The sequence below is a fragment of the Cynocephalus volans genome, chromosome 3 (assembly GCF_027409185.1).
Source record: "Cynocephalus volans isolate mCynVol1 chromosome 3, mCynVol1.pri, whole genome shotgun sequence".
In the NCBI taxonomy this organism is placed as follows: Eukaryota; Metazoa; Chordata; class Mammalia; order Dermoptera; family Cynocephalidae; genus Cynocephalus; species Cynocephalus volans.
The window spans coordinates 171,705,309-171,726,460 of record NC_084462.1 but is presented as its reverse complement, the minus strand read 5'-3'; the positions used below and the strand labels follow the sequence as shown (position 1 = coordinate 171,726,460).

General features: G+C 47.5%; 3 protein-coding genes across 3 annotated transcripts in view; 1 reads left to right on the top strand and 2 right to left on the bottom strand.

Moving 5' to 3' along the window:
* Positions 1-5,698: 5,698 nt before the first annotated feature.
* SERPINA11 (serpin family A member 11) lies at positions 5,699-16,418 on the bottom strand. Its single transcript, XM_063089504.1, has 5 exons — positions 16,366-16,418; positions 12,596-13,241; positions 10,772-11,045; positions 7,788-7,935; positions 5,699-6,027 (listed from the first exon to the last, which is right to left on the bottom strand). Exons 2-5 carry the CDS (start codon positions 13,236-13,238, stop codon positions 5,824-5,826), a joined length of 1,269 nt encoding a protein of 422 aa, XP_062945574.1. The 5' UTR covers positions 13,239-13,241; positions 16,366-16,418; the 3' UTR covers positions 5,699-5,823.
* Positions 16,419-17,768: 1,350 nt separating this feature from the next.
* Positions 17,769-19,270, bottom strand: LOC134372799 (uncharacterized). The gene is made up of 4 exons (XM_063090160.1): positions 19,232-19,270; positions 18,843-19,119; positions 18,268-18,535; positions 17,769-17,829 (listed from the first exon to the last, which is right to left on the bottom strand). The coding sequence occupies exons 1-4, from the start codon at positions 19,268-19,270 to the stop codon at positions 17,769-17,771; spliced, it is 645 nt and encodes a 214-aa protein (XP_062946230.1).
* Positions 19,271-19,689: 419 nt separating this feature from the next.
* Positions 19,690-21,152, top strand: part of LOC134372798 (thyroid receptor-interacting protein 11-like) — a 41,411-nt gene continuing 39,948 nt past the window's right edge. Inside the window, 1 exon segment of the mRNA XM_063090159.1 lies at positions 19,690-19,828. Within this exon segment, the coding sequence (XP_062946229.1) occupies positions 19,690-19,828 (139 nt within the window).

The window sequence follows — 21,152 nt, the reverse complement described above, 5'->3', positions numbered from 1 at the left end:
TGGAGGCTGACAAAACCAAAATCTGCAGACCTGAGATCCCAGTTTGAGTCTGAAGGCTAGAAGCTGCTGTAGAACTAGGAAGATCCAATATTCTAATGTGAGGGCCGTCAGGAAGTACAATTCTCTCTCACTTTGGGGAAGATCAGCCTTTTGTTCAACTCAGGCCTCCAGGTGACTGCATGAGTCCACCCACCTTATGGAGGGCAGTCTGATTTACTCAGTTTACTGATTTAAATGTTAATTGCATCCAAAAACACCTTCACAGAAACACCCCAAATAATGTTTGGCCAAGTATCTGGGCACCCTATGGCTCAGTCAAGTTGATACATAAGATTAACCATCGCATGGGGTTATCACAGCTGGCACTGGCATCATAGCTTAGGGTCCTCTTTGCTCTGTTAAGAATACATCTGGCTTCTCACTATGACAAAGAGACTAACCCTTCCTTAAGAAAACTATAAAAACTGAATAAAACACAAAATATAGATGGCTGAAGCTACTAAAGCGCAATGAAGGAAGCCATGACTTACAGATGGGAAGAAGATTCCAGAGAGGAGATGCACCGAGGTGAGGCTTATGACTGCTGCTGCCTTCTCCTTCTGGGGCTTTTGCCAATTTGCAGTCGGGGGCATAGAGGTGGGTAGAAAGGAGTGGCTTAGAGCCTATAGCACTGACATTGGGCTGGGATTCAAAAATTGAAGCTCAGAGCCAACAAGCAGTTAGAACTTGAGGGACCGAGATTCTAGAGAAAAGAGAACCACAAGGAAGTAAATCCAATATTCTGCATGCAATTTTCCTCCGGGGAAAATTTCTGACTCCTAAGTGGTGTACACGTGGGATGAGATACTGAATAAATCACGCAAAAGTCACCCGCAATATTAGCAGGATCGCAGTACTGAGGAGACAAAAATTGGTGCATAAACATGTCAAGGGAAAGGGGCCTTGGAAAACATCCCAGGCTTTCAGCTGACACCTCCTAAAGACTACATTATAGGAGTAAAGCCAGAAGAAATAGACCAGACCTCAAAAAGACTGAAACACAGCCTCAGCTGGATCAAGGTAATCTTTCTGTACTCTATCTGCTTGAGAGAAGAAAATAAAATCTCCTCTTGGGGAAGATAATTTTATCCAAAGCCACATAATTTGCAATACATGCTGTCTGGCATTCAATAAGAAATGACCAGGCATTACAGGTAACAGGAAAAATGACTAAAAATTAAGAGAGAGAGAGAGAAAAAAAAAGAGAGAGATTCACAGGTGATCCAAACATTGGAGTTATCAAATACAGACTTTAAAATAACCATGATTATCCTGTGTAATGAAATAGAAGAAAAGATGGAGAGTGCCACAGAAAACAGGAATGCATAAAAAGAATCAAAAATTCTAGAACTAAAAATTAAAATAACCGAAATTAAGCATTTAATATGTTCCTTTAATAGCTCACCAAACATAGCAAAAGAGAGTGGAAATGGAAGATAGAAGCAAGTAGAAAATATCCAGATTAAGCACACACAGAGAAAAAAAGAATAGGAAATGCAGAGAAAAGCATAAGACACATGGGAATGATGAAAACACCTAACATCTGTGTAATTTGGGTCCCAGAAAAAGATGAAAAAATGAAATAAAAGCAATTTTAAACAGATAATGTCTGAGAGTTTTCCAAAGCAGACATTAAATCACATATTCAGGAAGTTCAACAATTCATGAAAAACTGCACCTAGGAACATCATTAGGAAACAGTTGGGGGGAAAAAAAAGAGAAAAAATTTTATAACAGCCAAAGGGAAAAATTTATTACCTTCAAAGGGTAATAATAAGAATTGCAGATAACTTTTCAAACAAAACGGTGAAAGTCAAAATATAATGGGATGGCACCTTTATACGTCTGAAAGAAAACACCTAAAATTTAAAGAAAAATACCTAAAAATTAAAGAAAATATCTAAAATTTATACCCAGTGAAAACAACCTTCAAGCACAAAGGCAGAGCAAAGATGTTTTCAGATGGGTCAGTCTGGGTTTGATTGGGAAAAGGCAGGCCCTGCAAGTATTTTTGTAGTAAAGGATGCTAACATGGGCATCAGGGCTCACATGAGCGTGGGAGGAGCTGGATGGGGCATGGAGGTCTGGAAGGCTACAGCTGCAGGAACAGAGTCACCAGCTGCCTTAGCCAGAACTACCGCAGTGGGCAGGATAACAAACAAACATCGAAAGCAAAACAAACAGCACAAGCAAACAGAACGCCCCAGGACTTGACTTAATATCAAGATTATACAGCTGCATTAATTAAGATGGTGTGGTAGTGACACAAGAGAATACAAATGGTAGGGAGAACAGTAAACAGAGAGTCTAGAAACAGACCTGCTTTTACATAGGCAATTTTAAAGCTCTCAGCTTTTTCATGGGCTGTGTGAGACACATGAATCCTTGAGGTGGGGAGACAGACGCCAGTGGCTCCACATGGCCCTGTGGTTTCATGAAGGCTGTACCTGGCTGGGGGTTTAGTCCCAACATTGAAAGCCTAGCCTACTTATCTGCATCCCAGGGATAAAATGAGCTTACCTGGGACTACGGCATTGCAAAGATGGTTCAATCCCGCAGAGAGAATACCACAAGAGCTTTGAAAATATAAATTTAGGTAGCTATTGACTTACCTCAAACATGGTTGCATTCTTCTAGGTGATTAAAAGATTGGTTTGAAGTGTAAATACATCTAGAATGTACACTTGGGGAGAATTTTACCTAATTCACAGATGACTGAAGGAGAAAGCTTAGGAAGGGAGGAGCAACACAGTGAACCATCACTGACACCGATGCTTTGCTAGAGAAAACCACAGGGCTCTCCCTCACGTGGGCCTCTGCAATTTCAACCCTGACCCCTGGGTCAGCAGCTCCCCTTAGTGCCACAGTGTCATAGCTAATGTCCCTGTAGCAAGAATGGTCCTGCCCTACAGATGTCCCCTTTGGTGTCCAGGCAAAGTCCTTGAAGCTTCTCTGTCAACATCTTTGGGTTTTAAGGATGTGCTACCTAGATGGTTTCACTGGGAAGTAGTTACGTGACCAGCATCCAGTTGGGGGGAACTTTGACATTACCTAGAGCTGACCTCTGCTCTGCAGGAGTAATGCACAGCCTTGATGGTTGGAAAAGCTGAAAGGATGAGGCAGGAGGGAACAAATGCCGCTTGAGCACCTGCTGTATACCAGGTGCTAATGCTTCACACTTGTGACATCACTGAATTTTCACAATTCTGTAAATCAGGTTTTAGGCTTTCCATTTTGCAGAAGAAACTGAGACATGGAGGTGTCGTGCAATGTGTCCAAGGTTGTCCAGTGAGTGGAAGGGTGTGAGAAGTCACTGGAGTCCAAGAAGCCTCTCTCAACTGTCCTCCCTGGGAGAGGGAAGGGAGGAGGCCAAAGAGAGTGTGCTCTCTGTGCAGCTTGGAACAGCATGGGCCTCCCTGCTAGGCCCCTCACAACACTCCATGCACCTGTACACCACGTCCTCAACAGGCTGTTCCTTCCCTACCTTTGAGTCTTTGCCTCAAATTTCCACCGCACCATATAACATCCCCCTCACAGAATTAGGGTAGTAAAGGTTTTATTGCTTGTCCTATGCCAGTTCCTGTACCAGGAAACAAATCAACAGGTGAGTGGCACGTCCCTGCCTTCATTAAGTGCTTCATAAATCATCAAATTTCCACCCATGCTTCTGGGTCTTTCCCTAGAAAGTCTTGCACTCATGCCCCTGCTTGCTCGTGTGGTTTCTTACCTCTCTTACCTCCTCGGACCCTGGGAGTCAGGTTCTCAATTTCCCCACCTGTGACATGCAGATGTAGCCGTACCTGCCTCTCATGATTGCTGGGAACAGTGAGTGTGCTGATGTCCGTCAACTGCTTACAATGGTGTCTACCACACAATGAGCCTTGGGCATGTCTCAACAGTGCATTCCCTATGCGGCACTGGATGCAGAAGATGGAGGCGTTGAAGGATTGTTCCACGCTTTTGTGAGACTTAAGGAATACCTTTCAATCACTGATGACCCCACTTTTTCAGAAGAGAAGATGGGGCAGTATCTTCTGGTTGTGTTTGTCTCTCGGCATCAGTAAGGACGAAGGCAGTGATTACAGCTGGAACCCAGATTCGGCACCCAGCACTGCAACTTACCATCATCAGAGGGTCCAGCTGCCCCTCTGGGTGCACCACAGAGACCTTCCCAGGCACATTCTTGACCACGAGGAACACGTCCTTGCTGCCATCATGTGGCGTATATTTGACTTACTTGTTTTGTTTACTGTCTGCTCCCCACACTGCAATGTCAGGCCGGTGATGGCAGGGCTATGTCTCTTTTGTCCACTGCTGCGTTCCCAGTGCTTGGCACCCAGGAGGTGTGTCATTAATCTGTGCTGAGATCGTGAATGCACGTGCTGTAACAACCCTGCCTGCAGCGTGGTCGCATGGACCACTTGGTGCGTCCTTCCTGGCTGGCCCCTTCCTCTGGCCTCACCCCACCCAGTCTCATCCACGCCCAGCTGTCAGAAGTTCCCATTCCCACTTTGTCCCCATCCACATCTGCTCACAGGCCTATAGCTACTCTTCACTGTCTGAGCATCAAGTCCACACCCCTCACCCTGGCATCCAGAGCCTCCAACTTTTCACCTCTGAATACCTCCCCAGTACACCTTCCACCATGACCCTATTTTGAGCTTTTGATTGCTGCAAAGCTGGTTTTCTCCTATTTCATCAGAACACACATTTTCTTTTCTTTCTCCAGTGGCCTTTGTCCATGTCCATCTTTCCCCTGCCCTCCCCCAAACTGTCCTATGCTTTCCCCCTTTATTGAAAGACTACCTGGTTTTCAAGACCGAAGTCTCACCTCCTTGGGGTGGGGATGGGGATGGGGTTTCTCCCATTGTGGCACTCTTGGGGATGGCTCCTTCCTAGACATGCACCTCCTACAGACGCCTCTAAGTCTTAGCAAGGACTTCATTGTGGTGATGGGTATTGCTGCACATGTGGCACATACACACAGTTAAGCTGGCGCCCCTTTCTGTTTCCCCACTAGCTTCAGATGCCTCCTGGAGGGGCACATCCGGGGGGGTAGACTCTGACCTCTAAAGGATGCTCCATCGCAACTGATGGCCCCAAATTCACCCTGCTGAGCATGCTTTGGCTCTATGCGCATCATCCCTCCTGGCCATGTTACTCCCACTTGTCTAGTCTTGGGGTTGCCCCTGGGCTCGGATGTTCTTTTCTTGGGGCCTGCATTTAACCTGTGCTGAATTGAGCTGTGATTGCACGGGCCATCCTCGTGTCCCCTCTCTTCACACAGCATGGCTTAGAGCCCCTGGTCCCAAGGTCCTGCCCCAGGTCCAACCTCCTCTCAAGGTGATCCAGCCCCTGACATCTGGGCCACGTACAGCCCAGATCGGCCACTGTGAAGGGATCAGCCACTTATTCCTTTTGATGTCCTCTGTGACTTCCACCATGACCCTTACCCCAAGACCACTTGGCAGATATCTACAGGGGTGGTGGCAGTGATGGACGTCTCCCAGGAGGCCACAGCATGAGGGCTGTTCTCATTTTCAACTTTCTACCACAGTTGACCCCAGATTTGAGATGATCATAGAGTGAGTGACTAGAAGCTGCTCTGGGAGTTGGCCCACCCTGTATACATCACTCGTCAGTGTTCAGAAAACCCAGGGTCAACTTTATTAGGATCCTTGCACATTGATGAACTGGTCCACACAGCAGCCCCACGGTACAGGCTGGGGCTGCGCTTCCTGTTTGATTGGGGAAGACCTAAGACACCTCTGGCCTCCCGCATGGTCACCCTGCAGCTGGGTTGACAACTTTTCCCAGGAAGAGTAAGCTCTGGGTGGTCACCTCCCAAAGGAGCAGCAGGAAAGGTCTGTTGAGATGGGCTCGTGGGGTCCATGTTGCATTCAGAGATGGGGGCTGGGAGAGGAGGCCCGAGGCTGTCCCCACCCTTGTTCCCTTGTCACTGATGTTCACCACCACCTTGTGTGACACCTAGAAGGAGAGAAGAGAGGACAGAGACAGCATGACTTCAGGAGGCTTTGAGGGCAGACACCGCCCTCAGTGGCATCACTGTGAAGATGGAGGCAGAGCCACCCAACCAGGCCCCCAGGCCCTGCCTGCCCAGGAAGCAGCAGGAGCCTTTATTTCATTCCCCTCCTCTCCACATTGTCTCTCCTCTGTCAAGCCCTGAGGGTTCACCCTGACAGTGCAGGTGGCTCTTGGACAGATGGATGCACCTGCGGAGGGCTGAGCCTCCTGAGCATGCACTAGGCTGCAAAACCCAGCAGCAACTGCAGGAGCGTATCTCAAGCACCTGGGTGCACCCCGCATGGGCCTGGGTGTCATTTTCCACTACAAGCTGCACTTAACCTCCCTAAGCCTCAGTTTTCTCATCTTTAAGATGGCTTGCTCAGCCTAAATTAGCGGTTTTCAAAATGAGCTCAGTGGAACCAGCATGTCTGATGTGCCAAGCCGTCTGCTGGCCTCTGTGCGAGAAACTCCTTTTATTTTTGTTTTAACCTCATTTGCACATAATTTCCTAGGAAGAAAGGTTTCTAAGGCTTTAGAAAAAGTTAAAAAAACAAAGAAAAATGATCTCTTTCATTTCTAAAAAGCTCTTTAGAAAGATAAATCTTGCATGTAAAGTTTCTGTGAAAGAAATTCTTTAAAAAGCTAAACTATTTTTTTTGCTTCTTGTTCACCCTCTCGACATATACACACACACGCACATGCACACGCACACACACTGCACATGCACACACGACACTGTCCCTATTGCCTTGGCTGCACATTTAACCCTCAGTTCATGTTTCCCAAAAAGACGGAATAGTTTCCTTACAAAGTTCCTAACAGAGACTCAAAGGCTCAAGTGGTAATGAACGACTCTCCCCTAAATGAAAAGGATGATGAAAACTCAGGGAAGGGCCTCTGGTGCCTTCCGTTCTGTGGAAGATCGCACCATCATTCCCACACATTAACTCCCCTCCTGATAGAGGATTATCAATCCTCGCCTATCCCACGTGACTTGTGGTGCCTCCTGCAGGGGCAGAACACGACCCCACCCCACTGATTATGGTCTTTATTGTGGGACTTGCTTCAGCCAATGGCATGTGAGTGGCCATGACTCAGGCCCCGTGTGGGGAGAAGTATTAGGAGCATTGCACATTTTCTCTTGCTTTTCCCCCTGCTGTGAGAATGGTATATCTCAGACAGAGGCTTCTCCTTTAACCTCCATCCTGGAAAGAAGAAGACACGTGAAGCAGCTCTGTAGCAGATGGCAGTAGCCTGCTGCTGATCTGTAATATGAACAGGAAACAAGCCATCGAGGTAAGGTACAGAGATTTGGGGGTGTTTGTTACTGCAGCAGAGCTGACTGTTATACCTGCTGTTCATGCCCTTCTATTCCCTATAGCTGTAACAAAGGCAGATAGAGTTTCACTGCTGCCCTAGGAGGAAGCATCAGGAATAACAACAAAGCTATCCCACACTTGCAGAAATTCTGGCTCCGTGGATGACCCCAAATAAACATTTACTCTATTCAGGTCCCTGTGTGCCCACACTGAAGAATACAGAGATATAGCAGAAGGGGAGGAGGAAAGGGAGCTGCCCATGAGAAAAAGTCTTAAAAATTGTGGTGTTAAAGAATCAGAATGGGAAAAAGAACAGCAACTTGACACTCAAATGCACCATACATTGAAGGACAGAGACACCCCCCACCACACATCCACACACATCCACATTCACCACCTTACCCTGGAGATGGTTTTGTTGAGCTGCCCAGTGATTCCTGATAAGTCAGCTTCTAAGCTGAATATGTGGGTGAGACCAATTTGGGGAAGTATCTCTTCCAGGTTATATATTCCAGAAATGGAAAACCTTGGCAAATGCAAATCCAACAGACTGGAGAGAGAATCAGACAGAGAGATGGTGTTATCTCATTATAAGTTCCACTCTCGCCCTGTCTGTTGGCAGCCTGAGCTGGGGGAGAGAGAAGTGACCCCAGTGTGAGGGGACACTACTTGTCATGGCAGCACATTCCACTGTCATACACAGAGCTACCTTCTCATCAGGCCTCCTAGAATATATCTTGGATCTTAGAAGACTCCTGGCACAGCTGAATGTCTTCATCACATTATGGAGAGTTTTCTAGGTGCCAGATGTTGACTAGGTTTTTGTGAGGCTTAACTGATTGAATCCACATCATGACCATACAAGTGAAATACTGTGAACATTTTCCTACCTCTGTATGTGATTCATCAACAAGTTCTGTTGGCTCAACTTCTGGACTTCATTCTAACTCTACCTACTGGCATCCTCTCTCACCTGCCTGAGCTTCCATTTCCTGATCTGTGAAATGGCATAGGGATGCCCACTCCATGGGGTGTTGTGAGGATCTGATGTGTGTGAAGTGCGAGCCGCAAATCAGTACAGAAATTCTGCCTTCTGCTACTTTACCACCAGATTGCCACATTCCCTGGGTTAAGGTCAGAAATTTCTTTGGACCCACAGCAAATCTGTTCTTTTCTCCCTGGGATGATTCTCCTCCTTAGTTATTGTCTGACAACTGCCAGGGCACCTGCAAGCTTGACTAGTTCATAACCAATTTGGAAACTTCTGCATCCGAATTCAGATTAGAGAATCTAATTTAGGTTAGAGAATTGTTGCTGGTTTCAACTCCTGGACAATATGAGGGTCCAGATGCCCTAACAGAAGTGGAGGCATATCTTGGCCGACTTGTTAAATTGTCCAAAGGCCCCAGGCAAGAGGGGTGGAGGTGGTTTGAACAGAGTCTAGCAGAGAGCGTCTGATAGAGAGCTCCACATGCACTAGGTATTCAACAGCTGTGAATGAAAAAATGAATGATGTGCCAGGAAGCATGATCCCCCAGGGCAAGTTAACCTTCCTCTCATGTGAATGGAAGGAAACCTGGCAGAGTCTGAAGTCTTTGTGTCTGATGGTCTGTGAAAATGCCCACTATGATATTGTAACTCTCTGGCACAGGAAGCATCTGAGGTTTAAAAGAGTAGTGTGGGGCCGAGCCCGTGGCGCACTCGGTAGCGTGCTGCGCTAGGAGCGCAGCAACGCTCCCGCCGCGGGTTCGGATCCTATATGGGAATGACTGGTGCACTCACTGGCTGAGTGCCGGTCACGAGAAAAAAAAAAAAAAAAAAAAAAAGAGTAGTGTGAACTGGTTTGTTTTTTTAAAGTGAGAAGACATCAAACCAAATTCCTGAGGTAAAACCTACTGGTCTAGAAGATTCTATGGTACTCCCTCCTGCAATGGGAGAAATGGGCAGGCTCACCCTGAGGGGGCCAGAAATTATGGGACTGAAATCAGCAACTGACAAGAGCTATGTAGATTCATAGACAACAGGGATAAGCCCTTAAATCCTGGCCTCTCCCCTTGGCCTGTGTCTCTTCCGTTTGGTGCTTTAATCTCTGCCCCAACACAAAACAAGCTTTCTCTATCCCTAGTACCTCAGTGTGGATGGGGCACAGAGAGAAGAAACCTGTGGGCAAGAAGGGGGCAGGTGCCTACCAGGTTGTGGTGGACTGAAGACGGCCACCAATAGGTGGTGTAGATGACCCCTCCCCTTCAATCTGGGTGGGTTCTGTGACTACTCTGACCAACACGATAAGGCAGAGGTGACATGGTGCTACTCTCTGGGCCTAGGACTTAAGAGAGTGGTAGCTTTCTCTTCCTGTCTTTTGGAGCACTCCATGTTGGAGCCCTTAGCTGCCATATAACAATATCAACCATGCTGAGCTGCTGAGCCCAAGCTAGCCTGGTGGAGATACTGCAGGGAAAGAGAGATGCCTGCTCAGCCTTAATCTCTTCCAGCCAGCCCAGCCCAGGCACCAGACACATGAGCAAAGGAGCCTTCAATGGCTCCAGCCTCACCTGCCATCCAACCCCAACACATGAGAACCACCCAGCTGAGCTCAGTCCACCCACAGGACCAAGAGAGGTGGTGGTTTTAAGCCAGTTGGTTTGGGAGTGGCTTGTTATGCAGCAAGAGGAAACTAGAACTCAGGACTAGACTTTATCCCGGAGGACCCCATAAAATAAGATGCACCCCAAGAAGGGGTTAGCTGGAGAAGGGGGTCTAGGGAAACTAGAAAAAGCCAAAATTGCTGTGATAAAACCACAAGACAAAAAGCAAGTGAGATGGAAGGAGATAGGTTAGAGATAACATAAAATCAGCACCTTGAGTTTTACAGTGCTCTCTTTGGTATTTAATTTCTTAAAAAACTTTTTAATTAAAAAAGAGATACTTAAAAAAATACACTATTCTGTTGGAGTCATGATTATCCTTAATAACTGTCCTTGATCTGATTTTTTGGTTACACTTAACCATCTTCTGGCACTAAATTATTATGGGGAGAAAGAGGGAAGCAACAGGAAAGGAGGGTGTGACAAGACAGACACCCAGGCAGGTGTAATCACGGTCAATGCCCGGTGGGCACTTTCTGTGTTCCACGGACCAGTCTAAGTTCTCTATAAGTACTAACTCAGTTAATCCTCTGGGTAACCCAATGAGGCAGGTATCATGTCCTTATTTTTATAGTTGGGAAAATCTGAGGCCCAAGGAGGTGAGAAAATTGCCCAAGATCACAGTTAGTAGAGGGCAAGACAGCGAGCCAGCCCTGCAAGAGGGGCTCTTGTGATTGGAGCTGACCAACCTGCTCCAGCTCCCCAGAAAGGTCTGCCAGAGTCCTTCTGCTCTGCACTTACCTGGGCAGGAGCACCTGGCTCCACTTTCTCAGGGTCTCTGGCTGCAGAGCGGCCTCTACCTGCTCCATTTTCCCTGGATCAGGGAGGATGATCAGCGCCAGCGCATTTCCGCTGTATTCTATCTGGAGGACGGTGCAAGCCACCTCCTGGTCATAGAGGAATCTGTGCATTTCCTTCTGGTGCATCATGGGTACGTGGAGAGAGGTCTTCTCTTCCACAAAGAAGCTCTCCTGCCTGTGGGTCTGGTAGCGATTGAAAGGATGCTTCCACTTGGCTTATGACACAAAACCCATAAAAAAACCATGAGAACACATTCCAAAGAGGGCAACTCTGGGCAGAAATACACAAAGCCAGGCTGGTTTGGTGACTCCTTCTTGGGTGTATAAGTATGAGACAGAGAAGAGGTATGGATACAGAAGCAGGATTAGAAGCAGGAGGCTGGAATTTAGTCCTGGCTCTGCCACCAGAGCACGTCACCAGAGTTTGAGCTCTAATGACCTAAAATTTTGTTCCACTTCAGAGCAACTTAGCTTTTAAGAAGCCAAAAGGTGTTTCCGTCTGCTAATTACCTTTCACATGTGAGGCATTACCTCTTTTAAATCATCACAAAAGTTAATGAGAAACAAGCATTATCCTCGTATTAGGGATGAGGAAAATGAGTCTTTGTGAATTTATTTAAACGTCTCAATCTGCAGAGCCATTAAGTGGTTGAGCTGGGATTGGCGAATTTACTGGCTCCACAGCTCAGGCTGTTTGCAAGTGCTGAGCCCATCCTTCTCTGCCAGCTGCCTCTAGACAACAGCCTTCCACAGAGAACCTCAGGAGCTTCTTCCTCCACCCTCCTCAACTCCCTAATGTCCAAAAAAGGGTAAAGTTAATAAAATTCAATGGATAATGCAAAAGCCCATCAAGATATAGTTAGAATGCAGAATCTGTAGGTCTCAGTCACGTTCATGTGACTTCTCTCTTGCTTCTTATAGTCTGCCCCCACAACCACCTCCTGAAAGCACAGGTCTTGGTGATGGGGTCAGCCCATCCCTCATGCCCACAGCCAATCAATGACCAAGTATGTTGACTCTACTTCCAAAGCCACAACTTTATTCAAGGACACATCACGCTTACTTTGGACCACTTTGAGATGCTCCTAACTTGTTTCTCGTCTCCCACTCTTACTCCCCTCCAAATCAGTTTCCAAATAATACCCAGACTGATCTTTCTAAAATAGATGTGATTATGACCTCCACTGCTTAAAACGCCGGCAATTCTGAGGTTCCCTGGATAAAGCCTAGGATCCTCCACACAGCCCCTGCTTACCTCTGCTTCGGCACTCTTGCTAGGCATCCCTCTATTGTGTTCTAGCTTCCAGGTGAATTAAATTTGTCTCAGTTCTTTGAAAATGCAGTGGTATCTCCTTTCTCTGAACCCTTATACATGCTGGGTTTTTTTCAACCTGAACCCTCTTTTCCCCATCTCTCCCACAGCCTCTTCACCTGAGTAGTTCCAGCTCATTCTCCATGTCTCAGCTTAGACGACTCCTTTTCCAGGAAGCCTTCCCTCCTCCCCAAGTCTGGATGGGGTGTCTCTTTTGAGAGCCCCATGGCACCCATACTTATACAAGAAGAGCATCACTGTCTACTGAGTTGTGTTACTCTCTAGTTATTTCCAACCCACCTGGGACTGAGCAACGCAGGGTGGGGAAACTCTGTTTTATTCATAGATTTTCCCAAGGGGCTAGCAAGCAAAGAACCTGTTGGCTATCTCTCTGAGGGAAGAGCATTTATTTGCAGAGGAGGTGGCAATAATTCTGTCTGAGCCAGCCCTTACCTTTGAAGAAGATGTAATTTGAGAGAACCATGAGCGTGTCTTGGTTGAACTCCTGGAGGCAGTCCACGATCTGCCCGTACGTTTGCTTTCTCACATAGTCGTTGATCTGCTTCCCAGTTGTAGCAGAATCTGTGAAGTTGGCAGAAAAAGCGAAAGCTCCATACAGCTCTTTGATCTTGTCCAAAAAGTGCTGCTGAGGTTTTAGTTGCTTGTCTAGGAACAAGGAGTTTCCTACTTTTAGTTCAAGTTTGGGGCTGGGCAGGTTAAGGGTGTGCATGAGGCTCTGGAAGCCCTGGTGGATGTCCGCTCCTGGGATCTCTGTGAGGTTGAAGCCCAGTCCCTCCAAGATCTGAGTTGCTGTGTCAGCTTGGGCCCCGAGAGAGAGCAGGGCCAGGGTGGTGGAGATGCTCACTGGAGAGAAGAAGATGTTTCCTGGGGTGTCTGCTGCCAGCTGCTTATACAAACGCAAAGCAAAGTTGGTAATGGTGGGTGTGATTTTGTGGTAGGCAGGGGCTGGGTCTGAGAGCTGATGGCTGGGGGGTTGAGGCACCACCAGAGTCTTATCTTCATGGGCAGGAAAAAGCTGACAATGGATGGAGGCCAGAATCCCTGCTCCCAGCAGCCAGAGCCAAGCTGGCCCCATCCTCTGCAAACAAGATGGTAAACACGTCACTCTTGTGCATATTGCTTCATGTGCTTATACAATAAACACCACCATTCAACTGTTTCCCACAGGGGTGCCGTGAAGGCCACTGCAGAGGACAAGGCAATGGGTAAGTAATTAGGACTCTGGACACTTTCCTCCAAGGCTTCAGTTAATCTGCTTTACATATTGACAGGTCTACAAGATTGGGTTGAGTAAAGGATTTTAGGGTATTAAAAAAAAAATACAACTTCAATAGTCTATTCTCCCTGACTCCCCTGCACTCTCCTTCCCTTTCCTTCCTTCCTTCTTTCCTTCCCTCCTTCCTTCCCTCCCTCCCTTCTTTTTTCTTTCCCAGAGTTTAGAGACTAGTGGGGTGGCACTCAATAGCTAAATAAGCAAACATGTGACTACAAGTTGGGAAGAATGTTATGAGGCAAGTGTTCCTGACACTGTGGCCATGAGTGGTGCTGGGCCCCCTTTGTACGTAGTCATGGCTGCTGACTATCCTTTTGCCACTGGGAGGGAGAGGGTGATATGCAGAGCCTCAGTCAGGCCCTGCAAGGAGGAGGCGTGCCCCTGCTCTTTGGTCTTGCGTTGGCTGTGGTGTGGATGGGTGACTAGCCATCGGGCCCACGAGGGAAGGTGAAGCAACAGGACGGGTGGAGCCTGGAAGGAGCGGGGAGAGGGATGGACTTGGTTTCCATGTCCCTGTCCATCCTCTGCTACCTGGAACACCTTCTGTCACATGGAGCAGCTGAAACCTCCACCTTCCCCAACACATGGGTTTAGGAAGATGTCTGATATGGGTTGAACTGTGTCTGCCCAAAATTCATACCTGAAGTCTCAACCCCAGCACCTGAGAATGTGATCCTGTTTGGAAACAGGGTCTTTGCAGATGTAATTAGTTAAGATGAGGTCATTAGAGTGGACCCGTAAACCAACATGACTGGTGTCCCTATAAGAAGGGAAAATTTAGACACAGAGACACACGCAGGGAGAGTGCCATGTGGAAATGAATGCAGAGATTGGACTGATGCTTCCACAAGCCAAGGAAAGCCAAAGATCACTAGCAAACCACAGAAGCTGGGGAGAGGCCTGGAATCTTGGACTTCCAGCCTCAGGACCGAGAAAGAAAAAATTCTGTTGTTTAAACACCACCCAGTGTGTGGTACTTTGTCAAGGCAGCCTTTGACAACTAATACAGTATCTCTTGTGATTAATTTTGTTATAAAATGTGCTGAACACATGTGGGTCCTCCTCTAGGGGGTCAAAGTGGTGCAGGAGCAGGAAGTTTCCCTGCTTCAGGGCAGGATGCAGCCCCAGCTGGAGGGAAACTGCCGTGTGGACAATGCTCGCCCCACCCCATGTCTAGAGCCCTCCTTTTACTCTCAGGGCCCCTGCCCCCGATGTCTGCTTGTCCTCACAGAGGACGCATGGCCACATTGCCATCTGGACCCTCCCAGACCTTGATGTCCTTGGTAAAGGGAGCATCGTCCTCCTGCTCCGATCAAAACCGACCCTCCCGTGGCTCCATGACACCCAGATCCTTGTTGTTCATTTGTCCTGATAAAGTTCTGTCTTAACGGCCACCTTTAATACTTTTTGCCTAAACCAGTGACCTCTGATCAATTACAAATGCTGTGGCAGTGCAGGAGAGATCACACGGTTGCAAGTGGCATATCCCTGGTGCCCTAAATGCCCTGCCAAACTGCAAAGGCCAGCCGTCTGGGAGGGAGGAATGTAGTCTCTTTATCTGTTATGTTGACATACGTTTGCTGGTCAAAGTCCTGCAGGCACTTTCACAAGGCCACGTCCTCCCCCAAACAGCACGGCTCAGTGTGGGTTTGTCAGTGGCAGCTTCTACACACGTCAGACTTTGCTTTGATGGAAAATTTGGAAGATACAGAACAATTTAAAAATCAATCTGTCCCTAGGTAAAATAAGAAATGGGACTGTGATGAAACTATTTTTCATTATTTTTTTTATCCCATTGAATTCGCCACCATTTTCTACCCTTCTCACCCCAAGGACTCCCAGACTTGCAGAAGGATCTATTTCCCAGAGAGGACTGGTTTGTAAGTCAGGGGCCTGGGTTTGAATCAAGGCTCTGCAGTCCCTCACTGGGTGATACTGTGCAAAGAAGCAGCTCTGAAACTCAGTGTCTCCACTTGCACGATGCAAATGATAACGGGAGTGGGGCCATTTAAGGATCGTATGACATACAATGTATAAAGCTCCTGTGCATTGGAAAAAATGCAACGGTAGTTTCCTTCCCTTTCTACCGAGGCTGGTATAATGACACCAACTCACTTCTTAATTCATTTTCCAGAAAGATCCCAGAGGAAAATTAAGAACTCTATTCGTTAATTATAATATTCCCATTTATTAAGGGTATATTAAATGTTGGAGATGTTAGATACATTGTATCACTAGTTCCCAACAAATGCAAGAGGAGGGGTGTGTGTGAAGTGGGTGGGATGGTATCATGACTAGAGGACGGGGTGCTACTGGCATTAAATGGGTGAGACACAGGCATGTAAAAGTTCTCGAAATGCCCAGAACAGTCACATGCAATGAAGAATGGTCCTGCCCAAATGCTGTTAGTGCCCTTGTTCAGAAACCCTTGCTTTATGTAATTTAAATTAATCCTTATGAGAACCTTAAGACACAAGGTCATCCCTGCTGTACATATGGGGGAACTGAGACTCAGGGTCAAGACAAACATCCAGTAAAAGGCAGAAGCAATATCCAAATTCCAGACCAGTGCTCTTAAGCACGACCCGTTTCACACAACAGAGTTTCTAGCAAATTTGCTACAGCAACATTGTCATTTTGCTTTGGGTTGTATTGTTCTGTTTTCTTGTCTAATTGCCAGGAATATTTGGGATTTCTCTCTCAAAATTCTTGAAGGCCAAATTTTCTGTAAAAGTTTATTAAAAACCTGAAGTTCCTATTTTAAGACTCAGAGGCAGTCCATGGTTGCATCTTTTCCCCAGGGACTCACTTCTCCCATCCCTCCCACCAAAGCCAGACAGAGAGACAGAGACAGACAGACAGATGGGCATGGGAGGGCAAGGGATAGCTGCTGCCCTGCCTTTTTCTTGGGCACCAGAATGATACTCACAGAGCGAGGCCACTAGCTGGGGGCCCTGGGTCTTCAGGACTGTGTCGCCTCCTACCCACAGGAAAGTGGTGTTTGCGGTTCACAGCGGCCTCATCAATATTTGTCAGGTCACTTCCTGGAACTGGTTGAAAGACAATGTGCAGCGAACGGGAAGGGATCTTGTTTTCAGAGCGTCCGTCCTGGCTGTCTGTCCTACAAACAGATGAGTGGGCTGTTATTTAGGACCCCGATCAGCTTCCAGATATTCTGACACCGGTGACGATGACAACTTGTTATGTCGTAGCTGCCGATCCATGAATTTCGAAATAAACCACTAGCTCAAAATGCACCTTACTACTGAAACAACCCCCTCGCAGTCCCTCTACCCAAGAGAAGCTGGGGCAGACTGGGGCGCCCGTCCCAGAGTCTCACCAACTCTCCATCTACAAGCTGGGGCTTAAATTGGGCAGTGACTCTAATGGTGGGAGGGAGATCTGGGGCATGGAGTCACCTTGCCTGAGGTGGAGTAGAGGAGTTTTTCACAGGTGAGGACAGTTCTCGTCCTGAGGGTGAGATTTCAGAGAGGAGGACCACGCTACTCCCCACCTCCCAGATCAACAGCTCTGAGGCTGAAGTGTACTAAGAGATCACACAGTGCTGAACCCACCCGCTATTTGCCGTTGCTCACAGACAGGTGCAGTTTAGCCTGGGTCAAGGTGGTCTCAAGCTTCTTACTAAATAACGACCCAATCAGTTGGGTTTCTCTATTCCTGTATCTCCTCTGTCCAACCAACAACATTATTGGAGGCAAATGTGAGAGAAGATTACGGAGAAACTTTGCTGCGACCCTCAACCATGGCAGAGGCTGACTGGGCAATAGTTTATGCTGCCAAGAGGCATGTAGCAAATGCTATTTGGAGATTTCTTCCCAAACTACACATTTATTACCCGAAAACTGTGTCCTCCACACCCCAAGATGGGTGGGCCGTTAGAAATCATGCCTTCTCTGTGTAATTTGTTCACAATTGATTGCACATTGGTAGATGCCAGAACTAAGCTGGAAAAATCAAATTCTCTATTCCAGGAATATGTCATTAGAACTGACAGGTGCTGGATTCAGTCTGGAGTGTCTGCTTGAATGGAGAAGAGCCATGTCTGTCCACAGTGGCCTCAGCTTGAAATTTGCCTCTTTAGGATACTTCCCTGACCATCACACCTAATTAAGGTCCCCCAACACCACCAGTGAAGTCTCCATTATATACCCTACTCATTTTCTCCATGACTTTTAGTGCAATTTGAAATTACGTATTTGTTACTTAACTTTCTGCCTCTCCCACCAGGCCGGAAAGTTCGTGATGGCAGGGACATTTTCTGCTCACCATTTTATTCCCAGCTCCAAATAGTGTCTGGCATAGAGTAGACAGTCAGAAAATAGTTTTGGGGCGAGTAATTTGTGTGCCAAAATTTTGAATACGGTCTGCTGAGCTAGAAAGATTAGGGGCAAAGACAAGAGACACTGAGATATGGCATTTCCAGCCTTGTTGCTGTCCCCTGCTCCAACCCCCCATAAGAGTTGGCTGTGTTTATTCCCTTAGGTTCCATGAAATACTCATGTATCTTTCCAATGAATTCCTTTTATGATCCTTTGACCTTGTAGAAAGTGGGTTTCTAATACTACACATTGTAACCGAAAGAATGATAATTAAGACTGTTTAAGGGGGTTCCAATGGTAGTGGAATCTAAGCCACTCCATTCTTCCTGTTGGGTTTGTTTCATTTTCTACAAATACACGAGGAAATAGCCAGATGCTCAGTTTCCCCAAAGTAAGACTTTTGCATAGAGGAAGTGAGCTCTGAACAAACACTTAAAAGGGATTGTGAATTCATTATGAGACTAGAATGTCCCCCAGAAGAGCATGCATACCTCAGGTCACTGGATTCCAGAAGTTCAGGTTGCCTAGCAACCATCCCTCTTAGAGCAGAGTGAAATTGTCCCGCATTCAGGAGTGCAAGAACCATGGACACGTTTCCAGTGTAGGGCATTTTAACCACTGTAGCAAACAGTTCCCTCAAGGGCAGGTAAATCATTTGTTCTGTTTTCCTCTTCGTGTCCACTGGCACTGTGGTGGGCTCATCCACAGTGAAGTTCTCCTTCTGCATGAAGGTGGTGTGAAAAGTTAGCTCCCAAATGCCTGTGGGAACCAGGAAAGAAAAAGTTAAAAAGAAAAGTCATCATTACCCATGTACTTGGGGGCCCCAGAGGTGACAGGCTCAGGAAGACAGCAGTCACTTTGGTGATAGCTTGGCTTAAGTGAACAGAATATTTAAAATTCGAGATAGGTACAAAGGAAATGAAGTCAAACATCAGCTTTTCAAAAGTACTCACTATTGGATTTCTTTAAATCTGTGTTTTTCAAAAGATGTTTACTAAAATACTTGCCTCTGGAGCCGTAACACCAAGAAAGAAGTTTGTTGTTAAATAATTAGGGAAACACTGACCACTACATCCCTTCTTTGAAAATTGCGATGAGTTCTCCGAAGCCGTTTCCAGCGCAGCACAACGTCCTCGGCCAGGTCTCCTGCACCGCGCCTCCACAACACGGTCCGGGTCCTCAGAGCTCCCGGGCACGCCGGCTTGGGGGGACCCCACCAAGGGTGGGATCCGCTTGAAACGCAGCTGCAGCAGGCCGAGAGCGCCGCGCTGCCACGGGTCCTTCGGACTATTCCTCCCGCGGCCAAAGCCGGCCGGCTCCGTGGAGGCTGACCTGGCCCTGGGCTGCAGGGTGCCGGCCCCGCCAGCTCACGCGCGGTCCTCCGCGATCCCAGCCTCCCCTGCGCCAAGGACACGTCTGGCGGCTGCGCAGGGCCCTTCTACCCCGCCGTGGCGCCTCTCTCTGCTCCACAGCCGCTGTCAGAGCCGGTGTCATGGCGGCCGGGTCGACTTGGCAGGAATTGCCGACGGAATTGGGGAAACTCACCAAAGCGGAGGAAGCAGTGACCCGATCCGGACGGACGGTGGGAAGTCGTGGGAATGAATCCAGGCCCCGCGTGGGTGACGGTGTCACTAGAGGCGGGCTCCTGGTAAAGTTCCAGGCCAGGCCTCTGCGTTTCCAGGCAGAACCCAGCCCTTGGTGGGAGCACTGCCCCCCACTCGCTCCCGCGCGAAGCCGGCGTTGCCAGGGAAGCCGGCGTTGCCAGGGAACCCCGCCTTGTGCCGTGGAATTCCGACTGTTTGGATGTGGACTAGTCCCGTGAAGGCCGACGTTGGAGGACATTTGGCGGGGTTGTCCGACGGCGCTGGACGCTTTTCTCGGAGCTGACGGCGTCGTTCTCTAAACCCGCAGCGATGTCGTCCTGGCTTGGGGGCCTCGGCGCCGGCTTGGGCCAGTCTCTGGGTCGAGTGTGGGGTAGCCTGGCTTCCCTCAGCGGCCAGATTTCAGATTTGACAAAAGAGATGCTGATGGAGGCCGCGGAGGAAGTGGAAGGTAAGAGCTGGAGCGAGAGGAGGGAGGGCTTTCCTGGGACCCTGGGAACGTCCCTCAGCAGACGGGGACAGGTCGCAGACGAGTCCCACCCCGTCCTTTTTTATTAACACTCCTCCTTTTGACTCTTCCCGGTTGATTTTCTGGGATGAATGACCCCTGGGGTCTGCGGGTGGAGTCTGGTTCTCGTCCTTTGGACTACTCTGGAAATCTCAGAGTGAAACTGCTCCGAGGTGGAGTAGAGTTTATTTTTCTTTGGTTCCTTCACACTCACCGCTTATTTTGCCCTCATTTGGGGGGCAGATCTGAATTTTGAGCATCTTCATTTTGTCACAGTTGTAAGAATTGTGTATGATAAGTCGTCACTTTTTTGGTTTTCTTCTATTTTTGTAAAAAGAGAAATAACTAATTCAAACACTTGGTAACTGTTCCCCTTTCTGTCTTGGTATATTATTTGTTAGTGAGACATAGCTGTTTTTCCATTCAGTTATATTTTTACTTACTGTGATGACGCATTGTACAGTTCCAGCTGAAAATATTTTTTTGTGTGTGAAATTGCCTATTTCTCCCATATTTCGACAGTAGAACAGGGAAGACAGCCCATTCTTTGGGAATCCTTAGCAACCTTCACTCGTTTTTGAAGTCCTCGTCTTACTTTGCTAATGAGTAGTGACCCAGAGTTACGTGGCGATCAGTGGTTAAGTTAATTACTATTTTGATTTCTTGGTATTTCTTTAAGCAAGATATTTCTTGGATCAAAAGAGTTTTTAAAATTTCAATCTAGGTCTGCCTCCAGGGTGATAATGGGCTGGTCTTCTGGATGAGAGCAGTTCCTTTGACAGTTTTATTTCTTATAAATTAATAAATTAGAATTCTGGTTGTTGTTGTTTTTTAAATCCTGATTTAACTGAGCCTTCATATTTATTTGATTGAAATAGAGAAAGATAGTTTGATAGAAAGGTGGTGTTTATATTTAGAATTTCGGTGGGGTCTATTTAGAAGGAAGGAATACAAGGGAGCTGCCAAAATCCTTCTTACAGCTTGGGGTTCCCCTTGCGGGGGGCGGGGGGGGGGTGCATGACATGGGACAGGTTTGGGGATGGGAATGAAAGGGCTTCTTTCCGTGTCCCAGAAAGGATCTTGGGACCTTGAGGGCAGTCAGAAGCAGAGAAGGGCCAGATAACAATGGGAAATGACTAGTCTTTCCTTATGTCCTAGATAGGGGGACACAGTTGACTATTTTGATCCGAACCAGAAAACATGCATCCGCAACCTGGGTGTCTTGCAGGTTTAAGGTGGGATTAATTTTGTTCTTCACAGCAAATGT

Coding starts and splice junctions, on each gene's coding strand:
- SERPINA11 (XM_063089504.1), bottom strand. CDS start 13,238: ATGGGGCCAGCTTGGCTCTGGCTGCTGGGAGCAGGGATTCTGGCCTCC. Junction 11,046..12,595: donor AAATTACATCTTCTTCAAAG/GTAAGGGCTGGC, acceptor TTGTGTCATAAG/CCAAGTGGAAGCATCCTTTC. Junction 6,028..7,787: donor TCAACAAAACCATCTCCAGG/GTAAGGTGGTGA, acceptor CTCTCCTTCTAG/GTGTCACACAAGGTGGTGGT.
- LOC134372799 (XM_063090160.1), bottom strand. CDS start 19,270: ATGACACCGGCTCTGACAGCGGCTGTGGAGCAGAGAGAG. Junction 18,536..18,842: donor TTCAAAGAAGGGATGTAGTG/GTCAGTGTTTCC, acceptor TGGTTCCCACAG/GCATTTGGGAGCTAACTTTT. Junction 17,830..18,267: donor CTGGAATCCAGTGACCTGAG/GTATGCATGCTC, acceptor TAATCTTTCTAG/CTCAGCAGACCGTATTCAAA.